This window comes from Podarcis vaucheri (genome assembly GCF_965113315.1).
Source record: "Podarcis vaucheri genome assembly, chromosome: 1".
NCBI classification, from domain to species: Eukaryota; Metazoa; Chordata; class Lepidosauria; order Squamata; family Lacertidae; genus Podarcis; species Podarcis vaucheri.
The window spans coordinates 18,833,100-18,859,216 of NC_138759.1; the positions used below are offsets into that span (position 1 = coordinate 18,833,100).

At 44.6% G+C, this 26,117-nt stretch overlaps 1 protein-coding gene across 4 annotated transcripts in view; it reads left to right on the top strand.

Moving 5' to 3' along the window:
• CCDC85C (coiled-coil domain containing 85C) overlaps positions 1–26,117 on the top strand; it is a 179,702-nt gene that overhangs the window by 121,495 nt on the left and 32,090 nt on the right. For 2 of the 4 annotated variants that reach the window (XM_082218900.1, XM_082218898.1), the window contains 2 exons: positions 11,395–11,433; positions 21,862–21,966. In XM_082218900.1, the coding sequence (XP_082075026.1) occupies positions 11,395–11,433; positions 21,862–21,966 (144 nt within the window). The remainder of the gene's footprint in view (positions 1–11,394; positions 11,434–21,861; positions 21,967–26,117) is intronic. The other 2 variants (XM_082218901.1, XM_082218899.1) reach the window with 2 other exon arrangements.

The window sequence follows — 26,117 nt, forward strand, 5'->3', positions numbered from 1 at the left end:
ATGTAATAAGAGTCCTGCAGTGTCAGACCAAATCTAGTTCAGCATCTTGTTCGCAAACTAGCCAACCAGATTTGTATGGAAAGCCTGCAAGCAAGGTTTGAGTGCAAGAGCGCTCTCCTCGCTTTTGCTCCCCAGTAAGTAAGTGATAGGGACACGGGTGGCGCTGTGGGTTAAACCACAGAGCCTAGGACTTGCTGATCAGAAGGTCAGCGGTTCGAATCCCCATGACGGGGTGAGCTCCCGTTGCTCTGTCCCTGCTCCTGCCAACCTAGCAGTTCAAAAGCACGTCAAAGTGCAAGTAGATAAATAGGTACTGCTCCGGCGGGAAGGTAAACAGCGTTTCCGTGAGCTGCTCTGGTCCGCCAGAAGCAGCGTAGTCATGCTGGCCACATGACCCGGAAGCTGTACGCTGGCTCCCTCGGCCAATAAAGCGAGATGAGCGCCGCAACCCTAGAGTCAGTCACGACTGGACCTAATGGTCAGGGGTCCCTTTACCTTTACCTTAAGTGATATTCAGAGGCATATTGTCTTCAATACTGGAGGCAATTTGGGGCCCTCGTGGTAGCATTTTACTGCCTCATCTTCCATGGAGTTGTCCAATTTCCTTTTAAAATCTGGTGCCCATATCACAAGAGCTTTCACTACATCGATATTAACTGCAGTTTAGATAGCAACTTCACTCATGACATACATTAAGCAGTGGTTCTCAACTTGTGCGTCCCCAGATGTTGTTGGACTACAACTCCCATCACCCCTGAGCTCCGGCCTTGCTAGCTAGGGGTGATGGGAGTTGTAGTTCAACAATATCTGGAGACCCACTGGTTGAGAAAGGCGGCATTACCCCCAGTCTAGGGTCTGGGGAAATATAGGGTGGGGGACACCTGACTTACTAGCAGTACATGTGAAAAGGTTCTAAGGATCTTGGTGGACCACAAACCTAACATGAGTCAACAGTATGATGCAGCAGGGAGAAAAAGCTAATGCTATTCTAGGCTGCATCAACAGAAGTGTAGTGAGGGAAGTAATAGTACTACTCTATTCTGCCTTGGTCAGACCACATCTGGAATCCTGTGTCCAGTTCTGGGCACCACAGTTTAAGAAGGATGTTGACAAGCTGGAACGTGTGCAGAGGAGGGCAACCAAGATGGTCAAGGGCTGTAAACCAAGCCTTATGAGGAACAGTTGAAGGAGCTGGGTATGTTTTGCCTGGAAAAGAGGAGAGTGAGAGGAGATATGATAGCCACCTTCAAATATCTCAAGGGCTGCCACATGGTGGATGGAGCGAGCTTGTTTTCTCCTGCTCCGGAGGGTCAGACTCAAACCAATGGCTTCAAGTTGCAAGAAAGGAGATTCCGACTAAACATCAGGAAAAACTTTCCGACAGTAAGAGCTTTTTGGCAGTGAAACGGGCTCTCTCGAGAGGTTGTAGACTCTCCTTCCTTGGAGGTTTATAAGCAGAGGTTGGATGGCCATCTGTGCTAGAAGTTTCAGTTGATATTCCTGAATTGCAGGGGTTGGGCTAGATGGCTCCTGGGTTCCCCTGGACTGTATCTATTGCACAAGAGGGGTTGGGTGGGATAGCAAAATATGAACCAGAATTCTGACCCTGAATTCATTTGTGCAGACTAAGTCTAAAGCATGCTGCTTTCACATGATGGTGCACGACTGCTGTCCGCACTTCATGTATTTCTACTGAAGATTGCAGAAAACCCCGTTAAGCAGAGGCAGCCGCCGCAGAGCAGCCTGGTTTTGTGGACTGAGCCCTTTCTCTGTGCAGCTCAGTCCTGCGCAGGAAGACATCTAAAAATAGTATTGTGCTAACGCGTTTACCTCACTGGTTTGTCATGTTCAATTCGGGGAGAAATCGCAGATGAGTCACAGCAAATTTCATTCTTTAGAACTATAAAATGCATGCCGCTATCTGTGGTTGTTCTCTTCCGCGCTCCCTGTAGTTCCCACCTTGCAGGTTGAGAAACAAGGCCAGGCTTCCCATTCTGCTGGGGGCTTTACATCACTACTGGCAAGGGGCCATAGCTCACTGGTAGAACACATGTGCTGCAGTGCAGAAAGTCACAGGTTCACGTCCCAGCATCTCCAGGTAGGGAAGAAACCATGTATAAAATCTTGGAGAGCCACTGCCAATCAGCACAGTCAGTACTAAGCTGCATTGACCAATAGTATCCTGCCTTCTCACAGTAGGGCAGCATCCTATGTCCCATGATGTTCAGCGCAAGGAACATTTCCAGCCACAGATTTGGGGAGTGTCATGCTTGTCATTGTAAAATAAAGAAGCGAACTTGTAGGACAGCAAATTAAAAGAACAACAAATTATTAATAATAATTATAATGATAATATTTATTTATACTCCGCCCTCCCCGGCCAGAATCAGGCTCAGGGCGGCTAACACCAATAAAATTACAGTAAAAACATAATGGGGGGGAACAATTTAAAATACAGTTTAAAATGCAATTTTAAATGCAGCTTCATTTTAAAAGTAGCCCATAGAGCGAAACCGTAAGGGGAGGGAAACATAAGGGTCAGACTGAGTCCCAACCAAAGGCCAGGCGGAACGGCTCTGTCTTGCAGGCCCTGTGGAAAGATGTCAAGTCCCGCAGGGCCCTAGTCTCTTGTGACAGAGCATTCCACCAAGTCGGGGCTAGTACTGAAAAGGCCCTGGCCCTAGTTGCAACCAATCTAACCACCTTGCAACCTGGGACCTCCAGAATGTTGTCATTTGTGGACCTTAAGGTCCTCCGCAGGGCATACCAGGAGAGGCGGTACCGTAGGTACGTGGGTCCTAGGCCGCATTGACATTTATTTATTTATTTTTACTATGAAAAAGGAAAAGGCAGCATGCCTCTGAATACCAGGTGCTGGGAATCATAAGTGGGGAGTTTGCTGTTGCATTCTGGCTTGCAGGCTTCCCATAGGCACTTCCCACTGCTGCTGTGGGAAGAGGACACTGTATTAGATGGGCCACTGGCCTGATCCAGCAGCGATCCTTCAGATGTTCTTAGGATACATTTGATATTTCTCACTTCAGCTGCCAGAATGTCCTTTTCTGCACAGCACTTAGATATTGCTGGTGTTAACAAGACACAAGAAAGTGCTGTTAGAATCATACAACCATAGATTTGCAGAGTTGGAAGGGACCACAACGGTTATCATCCAGTCCACCCATCTGCAATGCAGGATTATTTTTGCTTGAAACCATGACCCTGAGGTTAAGAGTCTCATGGCCTTCCCGAGCCGCTCTGAACATTCAGGAATAGCAATGCAAATGAAAGATGGAACATTTTGCATCTTTAAATTTTGATACCCTCTGGTCGTGACAGAAGGTGAGTCTTTCCCACGATGCACCTGCCAGAACTTTGTCGGGAAACAGTAGCACCAAAGTCCTGGAATCATGGGGGTGATCGACTATGAAGAAATGCTGGGAATAGACCTATTCATATCTATGGATTTAAGATGCTTACAGCAAGTCCATTGATAGCAGTGGTTTTATTCTGAGTATGGCTAACATCAGATGTCACAAACATTGTTTGCTATAAAACTGCCGAGTGTTGGATCAAGAAACCTTAAAAATAGATTTCACACCTTCTTGTCACCTTAACAAAGTGAACCTGTGCAACACACACACACACACACACACACACACACACACACACACACACCCTTCAATAAAAATCTCCAGAGCAGTTCCCAGGCCACCAACATAACTATCCTATCCTAGGTAACAGGATGGGAGAAACTGTGGCCTAGTGAAACAGGGGTGGGGAATTTTCTCAGTCCAAGGTCCAAAATCCACCCAGGTCATTCAGTGGTGGGTGGGCTAAGAGGTCGAAGTGAGTGGAACAATGACACTGAGCTTTCCCTTTGTACAGCTGGATACTTTCTGCACACATCCCCACGTCCCTCTCTGCTCTCTATCCAGAACAGCAAGAGAAAAATGCTACAGTTCAAGAAACCCATTGCAGCCAAGCAAAAGTGTTCCAGGGTCCAAGGCAGGGGAGTGATGGCTGTTGTCTGCAGAAAGTGACAAAGCTCAGAGAGAGAGACATGTATTTGGCCCTGGGCTCCAGATTCCTCACCCGTGCAGTAAAATAAGGTCTGCTCCGCTCTAAGGAGAGTTTGGAGCCTGGTTGTACAACCACTGTACTTAACAGTACAGTGGTACCTCAGGTTACATACACTTCAGGTTACATACGCTTCAGGTTACAGACTCCGCTAACCCAGAAATAGTGCTTCAGGTTAAGAACTTTGCTTCAGGATGAGAACAGAAATCATTCTCTGGCGGTGCGGCAGCAGTAGGAGGCCCCATTAGCTAAAGTGGTGCTTCAGGTTAAGAACAGTTTCAGGTTAAGAACGGACCTCCGGAACGAATTAAGTACTTAACCCAGGGTACCACTGTACTGATCACTGGGCAATTTGTGTAGTGGGCCATTTCCCTCTGCCAACACGTACAGAATTGTGATTGCATCTTGCTCTTTTACATAAGGTTTCAAGCTTCTCTAAGCTTCAAAATCAAGGCTTGAAGGAAGGAGTGTAATTCTTGTTTGCTTCTTTTGAAACAAGTGCATACGTTTTCGGCCCCTCAGTTTCGGTTCCATGCGCTCGACTTTGCTCCCATGCTCAATAAGGGGATCGGCTGTCAAAATATCAGTGCATGCTTCCAGCCTCTGTTCACAACCAGCATGCCCAGAGGATTTTCCAGGTCAGAGATTGCCTCCACGTTCATTGGTTGTCTCTGACCCGGAAAAAAAGCCCAGATTTCAGTGGGGCTCACATTTCAATGGCAAGTCAGCAAGATGGGAAATAGGAAGAAAGTTTGTCACCCAGATGATGAAAGGGTTTCCATCAAAGCTTTGAGTGCCATGTCCTGCAGTGCTTTTAACAGATCTGAGAGCTAGGACTTGGTGGGATTCGCATTTTTGCATTTAGTGGATTCAAGTTGCATGACTCTTCTTTTTTCTTTTTTGCCTCTGGCTTAGTGCGCTGAACTTGCCACCTGCCACCTCTCGCTCTCCTGCTCAACCCTCTGTGTGAGGATTGACTCATTAGCAGGTTGCGTGTCATGCAAGTAACTTCCACCGTGGGAAAAAACTTCCTGCCGTGTCAGTCCAACACAGCTAAGAAGAAGAAGAAGAGGAGGAGGAGGAGGAGTAGTTTGGATTTGATATCCCGCCTTTCACTCCCTTAAGGAGTCTCAAAGTGGCTAATATTCTCCTTTCCCTTCCTCTCCCACAACAAACACTCTGTGAGGTGAGTGGGACTGAGAGACTTCAGAGAAGTGTGACTGGCCCAAGGTCGCCCAGCAGCTGCATGTGGAGGAGCGGAGACGCGAACCCGGTTCCCCAGATTACGAGACTACCGCTCTTAACCACTACACCACACTGGCTCTCTCTGGGCATAGAGTCCAGTAGCAGCTTAAAAGCTAAGAAGCATTGCATTAGTCTACAGAGGCTTCATCAGATGCATGAAGGGATATTCCCATCTTACGTCATGATGCATTGGTTACATTTTTAAGGTGCTACAGCAAGGATAAGGAACAAATTAAGGCCAAAGACCTCATTTCTTCAGGGCTAACTTGGAGGCTAGATGTCAGCAGTGAGTGGGGCCAGCTCTCTACACGCATTTCTGCCAGCTGGGATGCAGGTGGCACTGTGGTCTAAATCACTGAGCCTCTTGAGCTTGCCAATAGGTCAGCAGTTCGAATCCACCAAATGGGGTGAGCTCATATTGCTCTGTCCCAGCTCTTGCCAGCCTAGCAGCTCGAAAGCATGCCAGTGCAAGTAGATAAATAGGTACCGCTATGGCAGTAACATAAACAGTGTTTTCATGCACTCTGGTTTCCATCATGGTGTTCCATTGCTCCAAAAGTGGTTTAGTCATGCTGGCCCCATGACCCGGAAAGCTGTTGGACAAACGCCGTAGCCTGAAGCAAGATGAGCGCTGCAACCCCATAGTTGCCTTTAACTGGACTTAGCCTTCCAGGGGTCCTTTACCTTTACCTATCCATAACTATCAGACATAACACATGCACCCACATCCATTCTCACACGTAGCAGATATGTAACACATAATTACGTACGTATTTATTCACACGCACGTACACACAGACAAACACATCCAGACTCTCGCACGCACCCCTATGTATATTTATAAAACATTTATATTTATATCCTTTAGGGACCCAGGAGGCAGCTAATAGCAGCACCTGCTCCCTCCAATCATGGATGCAATTAAAACAAGCAATTAAACCACAGTATAAGCTGTGAGCGAGGAACTTCCAGCCCTGTGGACCGGACCTCTATTATTTGGCCCTTGGCTCTCTCTCTAGGCCTTCACCAGCCCTGCTGTGCATCCTCCTTGAGTTCTTTTGCCTGGCTTGAATGTGGCCTTGAACTGGGACAAAGCCCCTTGCTTGCCTGGATGGAGGATGGAGGAATCTGTGCAAACCTCTGACTTTTGCATGCCTGGAATGTAACCTATGCAAGCATTAGAATCACACCCACTTCTACCTCTGGGCCAGCCCAACCCTCGCACATGACCCCTGAAATACTGTGCACAAGGGGGTGTCACCCCCAGGCTAAAAAAAGATTTCCCACCCTTAAAATAAGCTGATAAATGATAAAAATGCAATATATAGTAGAAACGTCCAGTCCGGCAGAACATTGTTCAGCCTGGTCCTCAAAGTGCTTTGAATACAGGGTTCTTTTAATATGCTCCCTCCTGATAATGATGGAACCAGCTGAACCTCCCTGGGAAGTGACTGCTACAAACTTGCTGCCGCCACCGAAAAGGCCCCGTCTTATGTCAAAGGCCCCTTATGTTGCTAAAATGGCATGGGAAGGGGTTCTATGTGCACACTTGACTGGATCTCTCCCTTTGTGGTAGAGCCCCCTCCCACACTGGCTGGACACATCACCATTTGGCAGCAGGGACTTGTCACTGTCACCAGGCACATCCCTGTTGGTGAGGGATGTTTGTGTGAACACCCCACCTTCACATATGAATTGCATGAAGAGGTTCCATGTTATTACACGGGTAGTGGGCCTGCCCATCTGGCATGGACGTCTGCAGTGGGGAAGGCTACAAGAGAATCCTAATGGACAAAGGGCTCCAACTCCCAGAGAAGTTTACATGCATAGAGATCTGTAGACATCCCATTTTGGTCTGGCAAAGGAGCCCACAGAGCAAGGCAAGCCAGGAATTTCAGTACCACGGAGAGCTCCCAAGTGAGCAACTTGTTCCAGGAATGGTTGAAAGCAAACCGAGCATTCTGAAGCCTCCGCCTCCCAGACCACCTCTCCTAGGCTGTGCCCTCTTGCGGAGAGCTTAGTTTATTAAATGGCCAACCCTTTAGCCAGAAGACAGGCACTCCTTCTGTGCTCTATGGCCTCCCTACTGTTGCGCTCACTGCACAAATACTGTGGGAGGTATTAGGTTCCTCAGGCTCCGATGAGTTTGGTGCTTTTGGAGATTGTTCTGTGGACTCCTGTCTGTCAGCCTCAGGCAAATCTCCATCATTAGGCTAAGGGACCTGGATTTCGTCTGGCTCCTTAGCTGGTGACTCTGTCAAAGTAGGGTTCCCTGCTGCAGATATCTGCGCTCAGTATAGGAGCAGGACTGAAGGAAGTGTGGGGCAGTTCCAGCAATGTGGCCCCTTTTTGATCACATGGAGTTCCTTTCATGCAGTGAACACCCAAAGGGGAAGAGTAGTCTATGTGTTTTCATTCACCTCGTCACATGGGCTGCCTGTGCGCCAACCAGCCGCTTAGCCAATGTTTCCAATCACCTTTGGATCTGCCAGGTATAAGGAGGAGGCAAGCTCTTTCCTTCTCCCCCAACAATAACTAGATTATTTCTTTTGGAGCCAGGTTAGAAGCCATTTGTGGTTCCCACTCATTATGTTTGTGTCTTTCGCATAGGCCTCTCATTAGCGATGAACAGTAGTGCCCCGCTCCCTCCCTCAAGGACCCTTTTCCAGTTTGTGCTTGTTAGCTTTGTAATGTGGCAATTATATCCTCAAGGAGCTGCGCACGTATCTCCCACAAGTAACATGAAATTGCAAATCTCTCCTTATTTCCCCCAAGCCCCCTCCTGTTTGTGGGGGTGGAAATTGTTATTATTTTAATGCACGAAACCACAAGGCCAATTTCGAGCAAATGACTCATAACGTGGAGGAGGGGAGGAAAAAAACAGCCCACAATTTCCTATGTTCAGCTTCTCCTTAGTATGCAATAAGGTAAAATATTAAATAGGCTGTAGCCTGAACTTCTGTGTTTTATGTTTTGGTATGTGTGGATTCATACTATTGGTTTTTTTTATAAAAAAAATTGTGTGTCCAGGCATTCCAAATTCTGCGACTTGAATAGATTATACAAATTGAGGATAATGTACATAATTTCTCTTACTTTGCATGAATTCTGCAGGGTAAAAAAAATAAATCAAAATCAAAACTCTATTTGTTCACTGAATGGTCCCAGGGTAGATTACATAAAACATAACAAATTAAAATAATTAAAACCATTAAATTAAATGAAAACCACAAAACTGAAGAAAATCACAAGAGCAAGAACGCAGCGGTATAGAAGGAGGGGACGCACTCACCTAACAGCCTGAGTACAGAGGTCTGTCTTATCCTGACTACCCAATAATAATGCAAGAGGGAAGGGCACCAGGCAGCCTAGGAGCCACCACAGAGAAGACCCTGCCATGCGACTCCACCCCTCAAACCACACAAACATGTGGTACCACTAACAGGCCCCCTCCTGGGCAGGTTGGCTTAGTTTCTTTAGTTTAACCTAACAGCACAAGAATAGCTTTGCTTGATCAGGGCATTGGCTCATCAACAGGATTCAGCATCCTGTTCTCACAGTGGCCAAACAGGCTCCCATAAGAAGCCTGCAAGCTGGACCTGTGTGCCTCAGCACTCTTCCCTCCCATGTTTCCCAGCAACTAGTATTCAGGAACATGCAGCTCCCGGCAGTTTAGCAAGCAACTATGCAAGTGCTGCAACTGGGCCATCGGCAGCCACAGTCTACTCCTATTATTTACATTTACATCCTGCCTGTCATTTCAGTACCACGGAGAGCTCCCGAGTGAGCAACTTGGTCCAGCAATGGTTGAAAGCAAACCAAGCATTCAGGGCAATGTGCATGGTGGTTCTCTCTGCAGTCCCCACTGTCCTCGCAGCAAATAGGTTATGCTGAGAGATTAGGATTGGCCGAAGGTCACTCAGTGAGCTTTGTGGCTGAGTGGGGATTCTCAAACCCTATGGCCAGCTTGTTGCCTGCACTTGATAGGGAATAAGGTGCTTTCCATTTGGAAGGTGTAGTTGTGGTCCAACTGGATCACCCAGTCTATGAGAATTTTCAAGGATTTACACCAATGGCAAAAATATCCTTGAAGGATTCCATGCACCTTCTACGTCTTCATATTACCTGTTTAGGTAACGCCACAGTCTCCTGGAGTAAATTTCTCTCTCTCTCTTAGCCTAAGAGTTATTGTTATGCAAAAAGCTACTCTGAGTATATATAATTGTAAACGTAAATGCATTTCAGTGTGTGTCTCTTATAGTCCAAACCCAAACATATTATTCGACAGGACTTGCTCCCAAGTAATTGTGTACAGCCAGGGTAGCCAACACGTTGCTCTCCAAATGTTTGTTGGGCTACAACTCCCATCATCCTTGACCATTGACTATGCCGGCTGCGGCAGATGGGAGTTGGAGTTCAACAACATTTGGAGGACACAACATTGACTACCCTGGTATATAGGGCTGCAACTTAAGATAACACATCATAGAATTGTAGAACAGGAAGGGACCACAAGAATCCTCTAGTAAGTGTGTGCCTGCTAATGGGGAAAAGAGAGTGGGGGGGTACATCCAGTGTCTCTGGAAATTTTTACACATCACTTGGGAAGAGAGGTGAACTAATACCAGTGTACTGGAAGAAGCAAAGATCACCAGTGTTGAAACAATGATTCTTCAGCATCAACTTTGTTGGACTGGTCATGTTGTGCGGATGCCTGATGATCGTCTTCCAAAGCAACTACTCTATTCCGAACTTAAAAATGGAAAGCGTAATGCTGGTGGTCAACAAAAGAGGTTTAAAGAATGTCTCAAGGCAAATCTTTAAAAATGTAGTATAAACACCAACAATTGGGAAACACTGGCCTGTGAGCGCTCCAATTGGAGAACAGCCTTTACCAAAGGTGTCATAGGCTTTGAAGACTCTCAAACTCAGGACGCAAGGGAGAAACGTGCTAAGAGGAAGGCACACTTGGCAAATCAACTCCCACTCGGAAACCAATGTCCCCACTGTGGAAGGACGTGTGGATCCAGAATTGGCCTCCACAGTCACTTACAGACTCATTGTTAAAACCGTGTTTATGGAAGACAATCTTACTCGTCTACAATTGATCGCTAAAGAAGAAGAAAGAAGACATTGACTCAACATTTAAAAATTGCATCACCAAAAAAGTCAGTGTGAATCAAAGAAATTAGTAGGATCTGGGCTTTACTGCAGATGCGAGGATTCCAGCTGGGTGAGGAGAAGAGGGGCTGTGTATTTTTGCAAAATTAACTTGATATCCTGTTTGCCATTCATGCTTCAGGATGCTCGCAGTGACACACCCTGCTCTCCTCTCCTCCCTTGAAAGCACAGGCTCAGTTTGCCTTTCTTTTCTGGGAAGAAGAGAAAGGCAGCCCTTTTGGAATGTCAGTGGCTTTGTTGTATTTCAGTTGGTTTCTCTGCATCTGTAGAACGCAAAGCACGTGATGCCACACACCACTTTTGCTCCTTGTTCCCCACAGATGATAAATATTTTCATGATTGTTAATTTTACATGCTGAAGCGAACCCCCTTATTAATGATCCCCCGCTATTTGTCATGCGTCCCCCACAGCTTTATCTCTCTGCTGTCAATTACGAATTCCAATTTGCACCAGTTCTCTAAATAGCGCACTGTTGCAATACCTCTTCCAGTTTAATTCACAAACCCATTTTCTCAGAGTGAAAAGCTAGGCTGTTGACTACTGAAATCTGCAGGACTTGATTTATTTTCCATGCCAGTTTTATACTAATTGAGTTCTGTGTTCTTTCAGTTTCACCCTCGTGAAAAAGGCAGTGCTGTCCATCCATTTCTCCAATCTCATCTTTTCAGACCTCCTATATAAGACATTCTGAGGCCTTTTATTTCAGGGCCACCCCCCAATATGCTTATTGAACTGCATATCTCATGCATGACCACAAATTTCTTCGATGCAGGAAGGATTAACACGAATGTGGAGGCTGCTAATTTTTAGGATGCAGTTTTTGAATGTTTGATATTGCTTTGCTTTTCATTATAATCTGATATGTATAATATTCTTTTGTTCCCTCCTAGCTGGCTGGTCACAACAGTTCACCAAGAAATTTAATTAAGGTAGACATATCTTAAGACATTTAAGCTTCCAGCTTTCTGGAATATGGGGAAGCCTTGGCTTGCAATGTCGGTGATGGGTCTTTGCTGCTTTCGTATGTCTAACTTGCAAATGTTGGCAGTTTCCATTTTTAGTAATCCCGAGTTTTTTAAATGAATGCTCAGTTGTTTGACTCATGCTCAGCATGGTGGGTAAATACATTGATACTGAGGCCATACTATCAAATCCTCTCCACTTAATGTCGACCAATCTGCATATGTCCAGTGAAGATGGAGACCTTCTGTTAATCAATTAAATACAAAGAACTGATTTTGAGCGCCAAAAACCGAAGTACTTTAAATATGAGCAAAACAATTTGGAGGGCAGGAAGCATCTATCAATGTGGTAAATAATTCACATCAGTGATGAGCATATGGTCTCCTTTTAATACAAGAACCTTAGTTGTTACATTTTGTACCAATATTTAATGGTTCGAAGAAAATGCAGCCGTCAATGTATTTCCTCTGAGATGTGATCCTTCACTTGTTTAGTTGTCATACCTGTTCGTAATATATTGCAAGGACGTTGGATGGTGTCTTCCATGCTCATGTGTGCTGCACATGAATAGACCACTTATAGAATGTCGTTGACAATCCACACAATTTGTCTTGGTCTTTCACCCAGTTCCCTTTCACAATGATTTCAGCCTCTGTGTTTCCTTAGAAACCTGTTGATCCTTCACAAGACCTTCAGTTGCTTTGCTTCTCATACCCCACCACTCTAAAGCCCTATTAGGTGTTATCTGAAACCTAACAGAACATGAATGTGGAGAGCACAAGAGTGGCTAGTGGGGAGAGATGATGGCACTCACTGGCCTCCTGGGACTGGCGTGGCTGTGGCTTACCAGGGTGGCGGCGGCAGGGATGTCAATGCAGTGTGAATGCACCTGCTCTCCAGAAGTGTGGACTACAATTTGCATTATCCCTGACCATTAACCATGTTGCCTGGGGCAGATGCAAGTTGGGAGTCCAGAACACCTGCGAGGCATCATGTTGGCCACCACTGCTGGTCCATCTGGACCAGCAAACTATGGTTTGCCCTGAAAACCAGGATTGCGAATCAGGGTTTGTTTGCACAAAGTAGCTAATTAAGCAGAGTAGCTGGGGGGTAGTGTGTAGAGGCAAATGGGTTATTCCCATAATGAAAAACCATGGGTTCTAGTTAATGTGTGAAGCATCAGGTTATGTGCAAAGTGATCTCTGCTCTGTCATTTGTCTGCTTATATGCCACTTCCTTTAAACAAATAATGGAAGTGGCACACAATTAAAAAAGCAAAATAAAGCCAGCAATCAATATTACGTTTATTCATTTACTAATCAGATTTCTAGACATATTCCATTTAATATGAAGAAGTTGGCTTTAAAGCTCTGTGAAGTAGCAAATTAAGGGGTGAATTGTCTGTTGGAAATGCGAAATAATTTGTATAAAACTTTTTTGAGATTTTGAAATTCTTCTTAAGATTTAAAAGTTGGAACCGAAAATTCAGAATATTTGGATATGAAGAAGTCAATGGCCTGTCTGTATGTTTCACTCTTCCAAATAACTATCCTTCCAATATGCTTATTTTTGACGAGGATGTTGGTGGTGATGATTCTTAATCTTTCAAGCCTTTTTTGTTTTGTTTTGGCTGTTATAAGCCCCATACGGCTTAATAACATTATTTCTTCTCTGTTGTTATTTTCTAACTTTATATCCCTCCTTTCCATGAGTCATGTTTAAGGCAACTTATGATTTAAAACTGGGATGGTCCTCCCCATTTTGTCAGACTTTGGCTCCCATTTTCCCTATTTGCCACACTGGCATATGGAGGCAGGGCACAGCTGCTCCACCCCTTACTCAAAAGGAAGTGGAACAACACGTACATTTACTGCCTGTTGTCCTGCTATGGAAACTATTATTGCAGAATTTGTTTGAATGCTTGAAGCTCCTTCTGCTGAGTCAAACCACCAGCCCATCCATTTCAGCAGCTCTCGCAAGATATTAGCGGATATGATAGGGCTTCCCCTTTCTCTTCTTTCTCCCCTGCAGCATCCCAAGTCCTCCATTCTCCTCCAGGCAGTCCTCCAGTCCTCAGGAGCAGAATTTGGGAGGGCACATGGGGCTGCAGAGGGGAGGAGAGGGAGGGGAAGTCCAAGCTGTGCAACTGGATTCCCACTGTGTTTGTGGGAGTCCACAATTGGGTATCATCCAACAGTATTCTTAGCTAGGGCATCTGAGATTCTTTCACAGGAGGTGCTGGGAACTGAACATGAGACATTCTGCACGCAGAGCGTATGCTCGTCTGCTGAGTTCTGGCCTCTCGGCAGCTGCAGTGGCTGTGAATCTCCCTTCCCTTTGCTCGCTGTCGGTCTGAATATAAAATACAATCTGCTGTCTCTTTTGGTCAGCATCAGTCACTGAAAACCAGACGAAGCACGAGGCTTACAGTTTGGCGTCTGAAAATTATGACCCACTAGGAAGCCTGCAATCTGCGATGCTATCGGTAGCATTGCATTCTGTTATTGTGCGTCATCCCAGTGCCTCCTTCTCAACTACCCATTTGACTGACAGTAACTGAAAACTCCAGACATGCACATTATCATTAGGAGGAAGCATTCTAACGGCACTTGACAAGATTGATGTTCATTCTGTTTCCCTTGCAAGTCAGACCATCAAATGGCAGCTTGACAGACCAAAGGAAGAGAAGGGTGGGTTTGGGGAGCATTGCGGGCCCCTCCACCTTTTAAATCACCCAGGAGGGACTCAACAATATCAACGCGACAAATCAGTCTCACTGAGAACAGTTGGCCATTGCATTTTGCGAAGACACTAATGCACTGACTGTTAACTAAGCAAATGAAAGTTGTTGGGTACCATTGTGTTGACTCCCAAGACGACAAGATGATAGATAACCTTTTGTAAAATACGTTTTGGTTGGACATACAGTGTTCTTGAACTTGTCCTTCTCCAGCTTAAGAAGAGTATTTTTTAAAAAAAGAAAAACAGCGCCAGAACGGTTCGTTGCGATCAAATTATGGGTTTTTGTTTTTTGCTTAGGCCTTCAAATTCAAACTGTCAGATGTATCAGATGCTGGTTGAAACCCTTCAGTTTTTTAAAAAATAACTTTTTTATTCATTTAGCTTATTCCATTCATGAATCACTTCTTGTGAAGTGATTTAACAACAAAAGCATTAGCCATAAAGACACACACACACACACACACACACTCATATACAGTGGTACCTCGGGTTACAGATACTTCAGGTTACAGACACTTCAGGTTACAGACTCTGCTAACCCAGAAATAGTACCTCAGGTTAAGTACTTTGCTTCAGGATGAGAACAGAAATCAGGCGGTGGTGGGGCGGCGGCAGCGGGAGGCCCTATTAGTTAAAATGGTACCTCAGGTTAAGAACAGTTTCAGGTTAAGAATGGACCTCCAGAACGAATTAAGTTCTTAACCCGAGGTACCAGTGTATAGAAGCCTACCCTGACGCTTAGAAAGTTGAGGTAATTTGTGTATTTTAACTTGTGTATGTTTTAAAATTAAGGTTGCGGTTTTTTCTCAGTTTTCTCTTTTTGTTGTAAACCGCTTTGAGGTGTTGTTGTTGTTGTTTACAATCAAGTGGTGTCTAGATTTTATGGGGAAAACAAACCAATTTTAAATCCAATACTGATGCAGAGTGGGATAACAAACTCCACTTTAAAAGTTTGTTGGAAAAGGGAGGACTTCAATAGGTGCTGCTGAGGTCATGGAGAACATGCCTGTCTTATATGTATCTGGAAAATGTCCTGAAGGGTAGGAACCGTGTGAGTCCTGAAAAGATATACTTCAGGTATCAAAGTGGTGTGTCTTCTGCATTTGGCAGAAGCACACCTCTCTGGGGAGGGAATTCCAGCACCTAGGAGCTGCCACAGGGAATGCCTTCATCTGGGCCAGACCCCATCCCCAAATCCACTGGAGGAATTACCAAGAAGGCCCCTGTTCGTCAGTCTTAAAACTCAAGAGAGTCTGTAGGGAAAGGAGTTGGTCTTTCAGATATCTGGGTGAGGTGGAAGACCCCTCAAGACCAGAGGAGGGCATTTCCAGACACAGTTGAGGCCAGGCATCTTTGCGTGTGTGTCACTGAGCTGGGGCCTGTTGGTTTCAAGTGCAGAAGAGGACATAGTCCTGTTGATGAAGATTCAGGTGCTGGTCCTTTACGTGGGCTAGAGGGTTGTGTGGGTGCCATCTTGTCCTTCGTCTTGGCCCGCTGGTGACAGGATGCCTAGATTTTTACATCCCTCATTAAAGTACTTAATATGGGAAGGGATTAGGGAGCTTCAGTACTGGGTGACCCCACACCTTTAAATAATTGTTTGCAACACTGGATTTAAGAGTAATCTCTGCTAATGAAAAGTAGGGCGGATAATAACAGTAGCTCTTCTTTATTTGTGAACAAACTGTCAAAGCGCACACAATGATTTTCTCGTTTTTATTCCTTAAAAAATGGGTTTAAGTGGAATTACGCTGTCTTCTCTTGATGTGTTATTCGTCCTAGTCCCGTTAATGAGCAATTTGGGTTTTTCTTTTCCTCTGTAATCTTTTTAAACTTGGTAACGAAGCCTGCCTCAATGGGTAAGTGTTTATAAGCATCCGAGGAGCACGCAAGGAGGATTTTACAGGGGTAATTAAAATGCTTTATCCCTCTTATGGCTGTTGTAATATCTTATTAGATTTGGTTGAAAAGTGAAACATATTGTTCATGAAATGTGCACAGTGGCGGTATTAATGATGTGACCCCGTGGGGTTGCAAAGACCTGATTTAGCTGGTCTCAAATTGCATTTGCAGTTTCCAAAACGAACCAAACCAGCCGAGCTGTTTAGAATTATCGCTAATGGGGCTATATTGCAATGAAGAAAAAGGATTTTTTTCCAGAACAAAAAGAGACATTTGCAAGAAAACTTTGAGAGCTGGAGCATGGCATTCAGTAAGGACATACGGAGCCACCTTACACCAAGTCAGACTATTGGTCCTTGTGGGTCAGTGTTGTCAACACTGACTGGCAGCGAGACCCCAGGATTTTAGACAAGGGAGGTTTTCCTGTTGCCACCTGGAGATGCTAAGAATTGAACTTGGGACATTTTGCACACAAAGCGGATTCTCTACCGGTGAACTACAGTGCTTTCCCCACATCTTCTCAGCACTCCAGCTGTGGCGACTCATGCTGGGCACTTGCCTCTGACACAGCTGTATCTCTCAAGGGCAGTTGTGATGATCTACCCCATGGAATGCTGTGAGCCTTTTTTTACCCTATGAGAGCTCTTGTGGCTATAACTAGGATGGGTGTCAGGAATGAGCCAGCTCCCAGCAAAGGTTTGCAGCCAACTTCAGAAAACAGTCAGGAACAGAGAGGCTTAGGTGTTAGTCAGGCAGGGGAGAGCCAGCAGATGCAGACTTCAGTTCTTCTTGACCTTGACGGAGAAGCTGATAAGGCAGTAGTTGAGAGTAGGGTAGAACACAGCCAAAGCTTGCAGGAAGCACAAATAGGCATGAATAGACTTGGAGACTGTTAATGCTTTGATTAGCCATAGTACTTTAATAATAATAAAACCCCTCCCTTTTTTATATCCGTGAGTAGTATGTGAGGTTTTGAGTGTCCTTCTCATTCTATTTAATTCCTTTATTTTCACATCTTGCCAAGATGGATGGGACCATTGGTAAAGTGGCAGTCAGCTGTATGCTGACATTGTACTATCAGTCTAGGTATCTTATCTATCCTCCATGGATAGTGAACTCATTTTCGCAGTGCCCGTCTTTATATAGCTGAGAATTGCAAACTGGGGGAGAGCATTGTTGCACACTGGTTGTGTTTGCTGGCTTCCTATAGGCACCTGGTTGTGAGAAAAGGGATGGTTGTCTATACTGAACTTTGGCCTGATTCAACAGGGCTCTTCTTAGAATCGGATGTGGCCAAAATGGTCCCATCAGAGCACAACAGGAGGCAACAACAGGTTCAGTATGTAGAAGAACAAACAAGCAACCCTTAAGGGAGAAAATCATAAGCGGGCAACAGCAATAACCACCCACATTCCCAAACCCAAAACATCCCTAAGAGGACTAGGAACTGAGAATGCTCAGTGAGTACACAATGTTGCGTGCCTGCTGGGAAAACTCTCTGAGAAAGTCGAGTGGGAATGGAATGGAGCATCTTTTAACGGGGAATAACTGCCTACCCGCTTGGAGCCCTGAACAGGAGCACTCCATACTACACAGCACCCTACTTAAAATTTGTTTGCAGTGCTACAGATTCTGTGGGTGGAACCAGGCAGAGAGCCTTCTCGGTAGTGGCGCCCACCCTGTGGAACACCCTCCTATCAGATGTCAAGGAAATAAACAACTATCTGACTTTCAGAAGACATCTGAAGGCAGCCCTGTTTAGGGACGTTTTTAATGTTTTATCGTGTTTTTGATATTCTGTTGGGAGCCGCCCAGAGTGGCTGGGGAGGTCCGGCCAGATGGGCAGGGTATAAGTAATAAATAATAATAATAATAATCCTCTTGCTGTACATCCCTACCTGGTGTGTAATACAGTGGTACCTTGGGTTACATATGCTTCAGGTTACAGACTCTGCTAACCCAGAAATAGTACCTTGGGTTAAGAACTTTGCTTCAGGATGAGAACAGAAATCGTGCGGCAGCAGTGGGAGGCCCCATTAGCTAAAGTGGTGTCTCAGGTTAAGAACAGTTTCAGGTTAAGAACGGACCTCTGGGACAAATTAAGTACGTAACCAGAGGTACCACTGTAAAATCCTACCTGCTGCCCAATGGGATGGGCAGGTATTCAAGCTTCCCAAAACTGAGAAGGCTCATCCTGGGGTCAGTTGAGCATCTCTCTTTGCCTCTCTGACAAAAATGTGTTAGTCACATGTGTACCCCAGTTTTCCCTTCAAGGAGTTCAGGACAGTGTGTGTGACATTATTCATTTTTCCCCCTGCCAAGTCCCTGTAAGGTGTGCTTAGATGAGAGACTTGAACAGTGACCAGAAGGGAGATAGTGAAGGAACCATAGGAAATGTAGGTTTGCAATGAAATTTGAACCCAAGATACACCAGGATGGGAGAGTTCAGAGTTATCTTGGGCTTTTCCAGGTGAGCCAGAGCTCAGCCAGGGCTACACTGGTGTAAGCTGGGCTCTGCCAGCTCACCTGTGGCCCAGCCAGTGGAACTTAAGCAAATGCAAGTTCCTCAAAAGGGGTGAGATAGGGCTGGAACAGTGTAAGGAGCGACTTGTACCTCTTCCAAACCCTGGTCAGCTGTTTTTGTGATGTGGTTTTTGGGATTCTGTTGCTTTACTTCTGTAAAGTGTTGCTTTACTTCTGCCTTGAAACCAAATGGGGCGATCAATTGAGGAACGCAACTCCCCGCTGTGCTGTTTAGCTTCCTTACCGCCGTGCCTGACAGCAGATATGCAAGCGGCTATGCAATCTCTCACACAACTCAAATGATTGTGTACCATTTCCTGACACTTCAAAATCATTATGAGCCTCTTGCCTCAGATGGCTGGACTCTGAAGTGCATTTTCGGAAGGGGAAAATGCAGACTGAGGTCAGGACAAGAAAGAGAGCCTTCCGCTTGCATGTCGCAAACTCATGTCATGATGGATTCATGAGTTGGTGCCCCCATGACAAATTTTACATATGGGATCCTCCATACGCTTTAATCCGTGGGTTCCAGTGGCCTCCGAGACACTGCTGGCTCTTAAGATCTTGGCGTATCGGTGGGAAGAAAACTACTTGACGTAGAATATGTTGGTTGCAGTCAAACCCTCAAAACACCTGGATTCTTATTGGATGCACAGCTAAGCTTGTTTTTGTGGCCTTCCATCAAATTTTGTTGCCGCAATGGCCCCTCCTCCTTCCAGTTCTTTCGAACTGGAAAAATATCATTGCAGCACCAGATGCAACTCAAAAGCTTTAATGGAGCATAAAGAAACTGGAAAGGTCATGTTTTTGTAGCCTCAGAACGGAGAACAATCCACTACTGGATGGCCTTTGAAAACCGAAAAAGTTAATGAACACAGTTCATGCTAATAAAATTGCATTGTTTCCATCCAAGAGTGTATATTTGATAAATCTGAACTATTTCTATTTTGTTGATTGTCTGGTTTCCAACATTCTGACACTTAATGGCGTATAGCATTATATACATGCATTCACACAAATATACAGGGACTGAGTGCTGGAACCATACCTGGTAGCAGGGACAAGTGGGAAATATGCCGTGGTTACTTGATAATTTTATCCTTTTGACTCTGTTCTGTTTGTTCTCTTTCTCTTTCTTTCTTTCTCTCTCTCTTCTCTTTCTCTTGTTTTCTCTAGTTTTCCAGTAGTATTTTGTATTGGAAACATTTTTCACAGCTTTGGGGTGGGTAGGTGCGGGGGATAAAGAAGTCCTTTACCATGGACTGAGGAGGACACAAATTGGAAGGGGACACTTGGAGGAGGGGAGCCCCTGCTGTATGAAAGGCAGGGTTGAAAGGGTCTCCCAGGGTAAGAGACTGGGAGAAGAAGTAGGCTCCCAGGGTGAGTCTACCTCTCTGTATGTCAATAAATGACAGGATAGATTTGATATAAATATGGTCAAGGGCCTCACAGGTATTTTTTTCCTCTTTCCCCCCATTTATTTATTTTTTAAAAATATTCTTGCTCTGTAGACTAGTTTGATTCTGATTGTATTTTATCTCAAAAACTGTCATTTTTTTTTAAATAAAGCATACAAACAGTCAGTTGAATGCAGCCAAAAGTTGCTCAAAGAAAGTGAAACTATAAATACAGGACGTTTTTTAAAAAAATGTTCCTTAAAAAAGGGTTTTTATCAGCCTTTTCAAAGTAAGTTATCTAACCCAAGAAAATAAGTTTTGCATGGGGGAGGCACCATACATTATCAGCTTCCAAGGATCCTTCTTGTTGGGTAGGGACACAGTGCCTGTGTTCAAACATAGCAGCAAGCCATGGTTTGTTCTAACCATGGCTTGTTCAACAAACCACAGGCATCTCGCAGATCAGCAAACGGCCCACTGCTTGTCGGGAATGCACACTTCCCCACTTCCTCTGTAGCCTCAAGCACAGGTTAGATTTGTGCTGATGCTAAATGGGGTTTCCATCTTTTCCCTTAAATAAATGTTTATTTATTATATGCAAATGCCAGTCTTTCAGGTTTACAGCTGCTTAGCTTCAACCCTGCTACAGCCACACATTTTCCAAAATGATTCACTAGACTGCGGGGCTGCCATCTTGACCAAATTTAGAAGTGACCTGGGTTTGTAAACTTTGGCTAATGGAGAATCTGGTTACATAATGCTCTGGCCGGAGAGGGTGGGGTACAAATAAAATATTATTATTATTATTATTATTATTATCATTATTATTATTATTATTCAATGGTTAAGGCCCACAGTGGGGAGTAGAGGGGAGTCCACCTGGGAGGAAGGTTTGGGAGAGAGGGCATGTTCCCAGAGTTCGTTCCTTATTTGCAAACCATGGTTTGTAGGGAACCAACATTGTACCAAATCTGTTTGTCTGATATGTAGCATATTCATTTAGTCTCTTTCATGTGTGTGTGTCATGCCCTTACCCCCCACCTCACCAGTGAAATTGCATGAGATTCAGTGAATGATAAGTCAATATTTAAAAAGCACTTACTTTTAATTGAGTGATAGACAAAAATAAGGACACAAATGCAGGCTTTCAGAAACATAGTCCTCACAATTGAATTCCCTCAATTGTTTATTGTTTTATTGAAGAGGATGCCATAAAGACACACATACTTTTATATACTTTATATCATTCCCAAATCATAACATAGGAACTTCACGGAGCTACAGTTCCCAGAGTGGTTTAACATTGAACCCCTCTTCACAGGGAACTTGGGGAACGGTAGCTCTGTGAGGGGAATAGGGGCCTCCTGACAACTCTCAGCACGTCAACAAACTATAGCTCCCTTTGAGGGAAGCCATGACAGTTCAAGGTGGCATCATCGTGTTTTAAATGGCATGGTATGAATGTGGCCTCAGGCCTGCTCAGGCCCATCCCCACATCACCCTCAGTTCGGCCCATTTGACAGTTTTCCCTCGTCCCTGCTTTTGCAGCTGAGAAGCTAGCTGAACTGGGACGGGGAGGTAATCCAGCCTCCACCCCAAGCCGGCAGTTTGGATTCAAGCAACATTCCATTTCCTTTCCAACAGCATGCCTTTAAACTAGATTTTTCTTATTGCGTGGTGCCTACAATTGAGCCAGATGAACTGGAGAGGCGAGGGTAGGAACCAAATAAGGAATTGAAAGTAGAATAAAGTCTTGTTGTCTTACTTTGAATTAAATAGAAATCCTTTTCTTTCTCTCTCTCTCTCTCTCTCTCTCTCTCTCCCCTGCAGCAATCAAGCTCTGGGGATCTGAGGACTCTGAGGAAAGGGTTATCCCCGTACCATTCCGAGTCGCAGCTGTCGTCACTGCCGCAGTATCAGGACACCATGCAGAATGTAAGATGCACGCATCGCTATCTACCTGGTGTAATTATGCTGATGGCAATCGTAAATTAGGGAAGAGAGGGAGACGGGAGCCTGACCCATGAATGCAAACATCTGGCAGGCTGGCTGAATTGATGCCAGCATTCTGCAAGCACTGGAAAGCAGGAATCAAAACCAAGTGTTTGATTCTGGCATGTGTACACTCTGTGTCCTCTTGTTCTGTTTTCATGGGAGTCGTGAGAAACCAGTGCTGGCTATGAATAAGAACATAAGACAAGCCCTGCTGGATCAGACCAGTGACCCACCTTGGCCATCATCCTGTCATCACCAAATGCTTGTGGGAAAAACTGCAAGCAGGATGGGAGCTCAAGATCACTTCACTCACTTGCCATACTGCCTCTGACACTCACATGATAGAAATGTTTAAAATTATGCAATTGTGGATAGAGAAAAGTTTTTTTTTCTCCCTCTCTCATAACACTAGAACTCACAAACATCCAACAAGGCTGATAGCTGAGGCTCTTAACGATTTTTCTGCCTCTTGTAGCAATTGTAATGCGCCATGCTGGGTGCCACACGGTCTTTAATTGCATTTCTAACCGCTTCTCTTATTCCTTATATATTGTATTTTATTGCATTGCGTGGAATTCAGATTGTAATACGATAGAAAGCAATGTAAGGAATAAAAGAAGCCATAAAAATACAATTAAAAATTGGTATGAATATTTAATGCCGGCGCCTGCCTTCTCAACTGCAGATCCACAGGCACGCTGCAGACTGCTAAAATGGAGCTCACACACTGCGGTTTGGGAACCCCGGGCTGTAAATCAGCTTAATAATAGCTAGGTAAATAAATCAGTCACAAAAATCAGCAGCGCTACCCTGCAGAGCTGTAATTAATTTAAGAGAAACAAGTGTCGTTGCGGCACACAGTGCATTAAGTGTAACGTGTAGTTTGACCCTCAGCTGACAACCAGTGACACCTGGTGTGTTTGTCTGTGCACACAAATGTATTTCATGCGTAAGATAAAAAAGGCTGACCCTGTGTAAAAGAAAATACCCTTTTCCGTAATTTAAGTAACTTTTGCTTGCGCCCTCGGTTCTTTTTATTCGGACTGGCAATGCATGGTCAATAAGCTCATGTGACTCAAGATTTTGCAGGCGGTTAGAATAGGTGACCCATTTGTATTATTCCATGACTTCCTTTATTTCCTCCCAGAGAACCCTTTTCCAGAGCAAAACATTTTCGTTGTTCTTTCCTGGACACCTCCCTTTTATTTGCCATGACTCCCAAGAACTACTAGACACAATGTAATGGATGGCCTACACGAAAGCGCTTCAAAATGTTCCTCTCCCAAATATTTACCAAGGACTTTTGGACCGTTTCCACAGAGTTGCTGGTAAATGGGTGGATAAGAAGTGCTAACTGTGAAACTTCCCAGGGGCTTCCCGTCAACAGAGCGGTTTCACGTGATCTAAGAAATGATAAAAAGGCAAGAACACGAGCAGCACTGCTTATCTGTCACGGCTGGAACGTTTTGAAACTTAAGAAGTTTTGCAACTTAAGACCTTTTCAGTTTTAAGGAGTAAACTGGGGCTGATGGGATGGGAGTCCAAAATGCCTGGAGGTCACCAGATCAGGGAAGGCTGATCTAGCCAATCAGAATGCTAGGTTGCAGGTGACTCAGAGATTTGGCTCATACGTGATGTGGCCATTACAGGGAAGAAGTATCTTGTTCTGAATCTCAAACTCCTCAGACATGCGTGAACTGTGCTTAATCTGTAAGTCCAGTTCCCTGAGCTTTCCCTTTCCTTCCCTCGCTCCCTTCCTTTCCTGAATGTTGTGTTGAGTTTTCGTAACACGTAAGATAGAAAGTGATTAACATAACCCTCCCATCTCCATACAAATAATAAAAATAGCTATAATTACAATTGCCCTCTCTGCTTGCTCATTTTTACCTTGGCTCACGTAACGCTATAAAAGCATATAGCCATAAAGTAGAGGCTGGACTCCAAGAGCTGTGATTCTGTTAATGGGAGATAGAATCATAGAATTGTAGGGTTGGAAGAGACCCCAAGGGTCATCTAGTCCAACCCCCTGCAATGCAGGAATCTCAGGCATCCATAACAGATGCCCATCCAACCTCTGCTTAAAAACCTCCAAGGAAGGAGAGGCCACCACCACCCGTGAGAGATTGTTCCACTATTGAACAGCTCTTACTGTCAGAAAGTTTTTCCTGATGTTTGGTGGGAATCTCCTTTCTTGTAACTTGAACCCATTGGTTCGTGGAGCAAGAGAAAACAAGTTTGCTCCATCCACCATATGACAGCCCTTGGAATATCTGAAGATGGCTATCATATCTTCTCTCAGTCTCCTCTTTTCCAGGCTAAACATACCCAGCTCCTTCAACCGTTTCTCATAAGTCTTGGTTTCCAGACCCTTTATCATCTTGGTTGCCCTCCTCTGCACATATTCCAGCTTGTCAATATCCTTCTTAAATTGTTGCACCTCTGCCTTGCTGGGCAAGCCACTTCTGGCATGGTGCCACCAAACTCTTCTGCTAGTTAACCCAAAAGGGCAGCTGTATAGAAAGCCAAAGATCCCCTGTTCTCATACTGGTAGTTCCTGATATTTGATCAACATTCAAATATGCATACCCAGCACGGTTTAAAATGGCACAAGCCAGATAAATCTTTTCCACGTGATTCTGATGGTTGTGCAACTAGGCCCTGAGCATGGCTAATATCTACCCCAGCATTCTTCCTACTGAGGAAATGCTTGTTCCACTTGGCAAAGTGCTCTTTTCTGTTTGGAAGCTTGATGTCTTGATATTTGTTGGAAGCACAACATCAAGATCTCTTACTGTGCAACTTAAGGGTTAATTCTGCTAGTGTTAAAGTCAACTAGCCAAGGAGGGTGTGTGGGTGGTGCTTAACAAACAGGCAGAGTGGCAGCATGCTCATTGAGCCAACACAAGCTCTGATTGGCTCTGCAGTGCTGAGGGAGATTTTCCTCTGTATGGTTGATTGAATTTCTTCCAGCTGTTTACAAAGTTTGAACTAAGAAAAGGTGGGGAAATTCTCTGTTGCTTTCTCTTCAAAGTATACTCTGAACTTTAGTTAGTTCAGTTAAAGTGTTATCAGGTTCCTTTTTTTTTCCTCGACTCCCATCTGCATTATTCAAGTGTCTTTGCTAACAATATTAGCCCATAGCTCCAGCCTTACTCCTTAACAAGATAAAACCATATGACACTTCCTCACTCAAGTATATCTGAAGTTGCCTTTCAATGACAGGTGATATATAAGAAGAAAATAGTTAACCTTATAAAATAGTTATGATGAGCCTCGACTCACAGTCTTGCAAGAGCTCATATCTGCTTTGTAGTCTTAGGGAGCTAGCATGATATATAGGCCTCTTCTGGTGCACGTAATAAAGTCATTTTAAGGAAGCCATTCTCCAAATCATAAGAGATAATGAAACTCCTGGAGAGGGGAAATGATCAGTCTTTAAAAGGCTATGGGAGGGGACCATTTTTCTTGCAGAACTGAAAAACCAAATTGAAAGCATTACCATACAAATGAGCCTCTCACACCATCAGGAAAGTTGCGGGTGCATGTCCAATCCTTGCAAACAGGATGCTGTAGGACACAAAACTACTCATTACGCTGTGGATCTGCTCACAAGCCTCTTATTTCTTTTTATTTCTTTTTTGTAAGGGGATATGTTGGATCAAAAACTGCTTCTGCAAATAAGTAAATAAACAATGGAACTTCCGTCTTTGAATTCTCTTGTTTCCAAGTCTCAGCAGTGCCATCCCAATAAATAATCAGGCATAAACAAATGGCCACTCAATTGCTAAATAATCATCCTGCTCTTTCTTCCTTCTGTCATATAGCAAGGGTGCGCAGATTTCAAGCTCGGAAGCTACCAACCAGAGCAGGGTCCAAAAGACATACACTAAGAATTAAAAGCGTTCTGAGCCCGGTTCCAGAACTGAAAGTGATCTTACAGTCCTGTAGGGCTGAGAAAAGGTCTCCCATCCTCTGCCTGAGATGTTGCTCAGCAGATGTCCCCATGTGGAATATGCTCCCCTTAGGACGGCATTAGAAGCCAGTGTGGTGTAGTGGTTAAGAGCGGTAGTCTCGTAATCTGGGGGACAGGG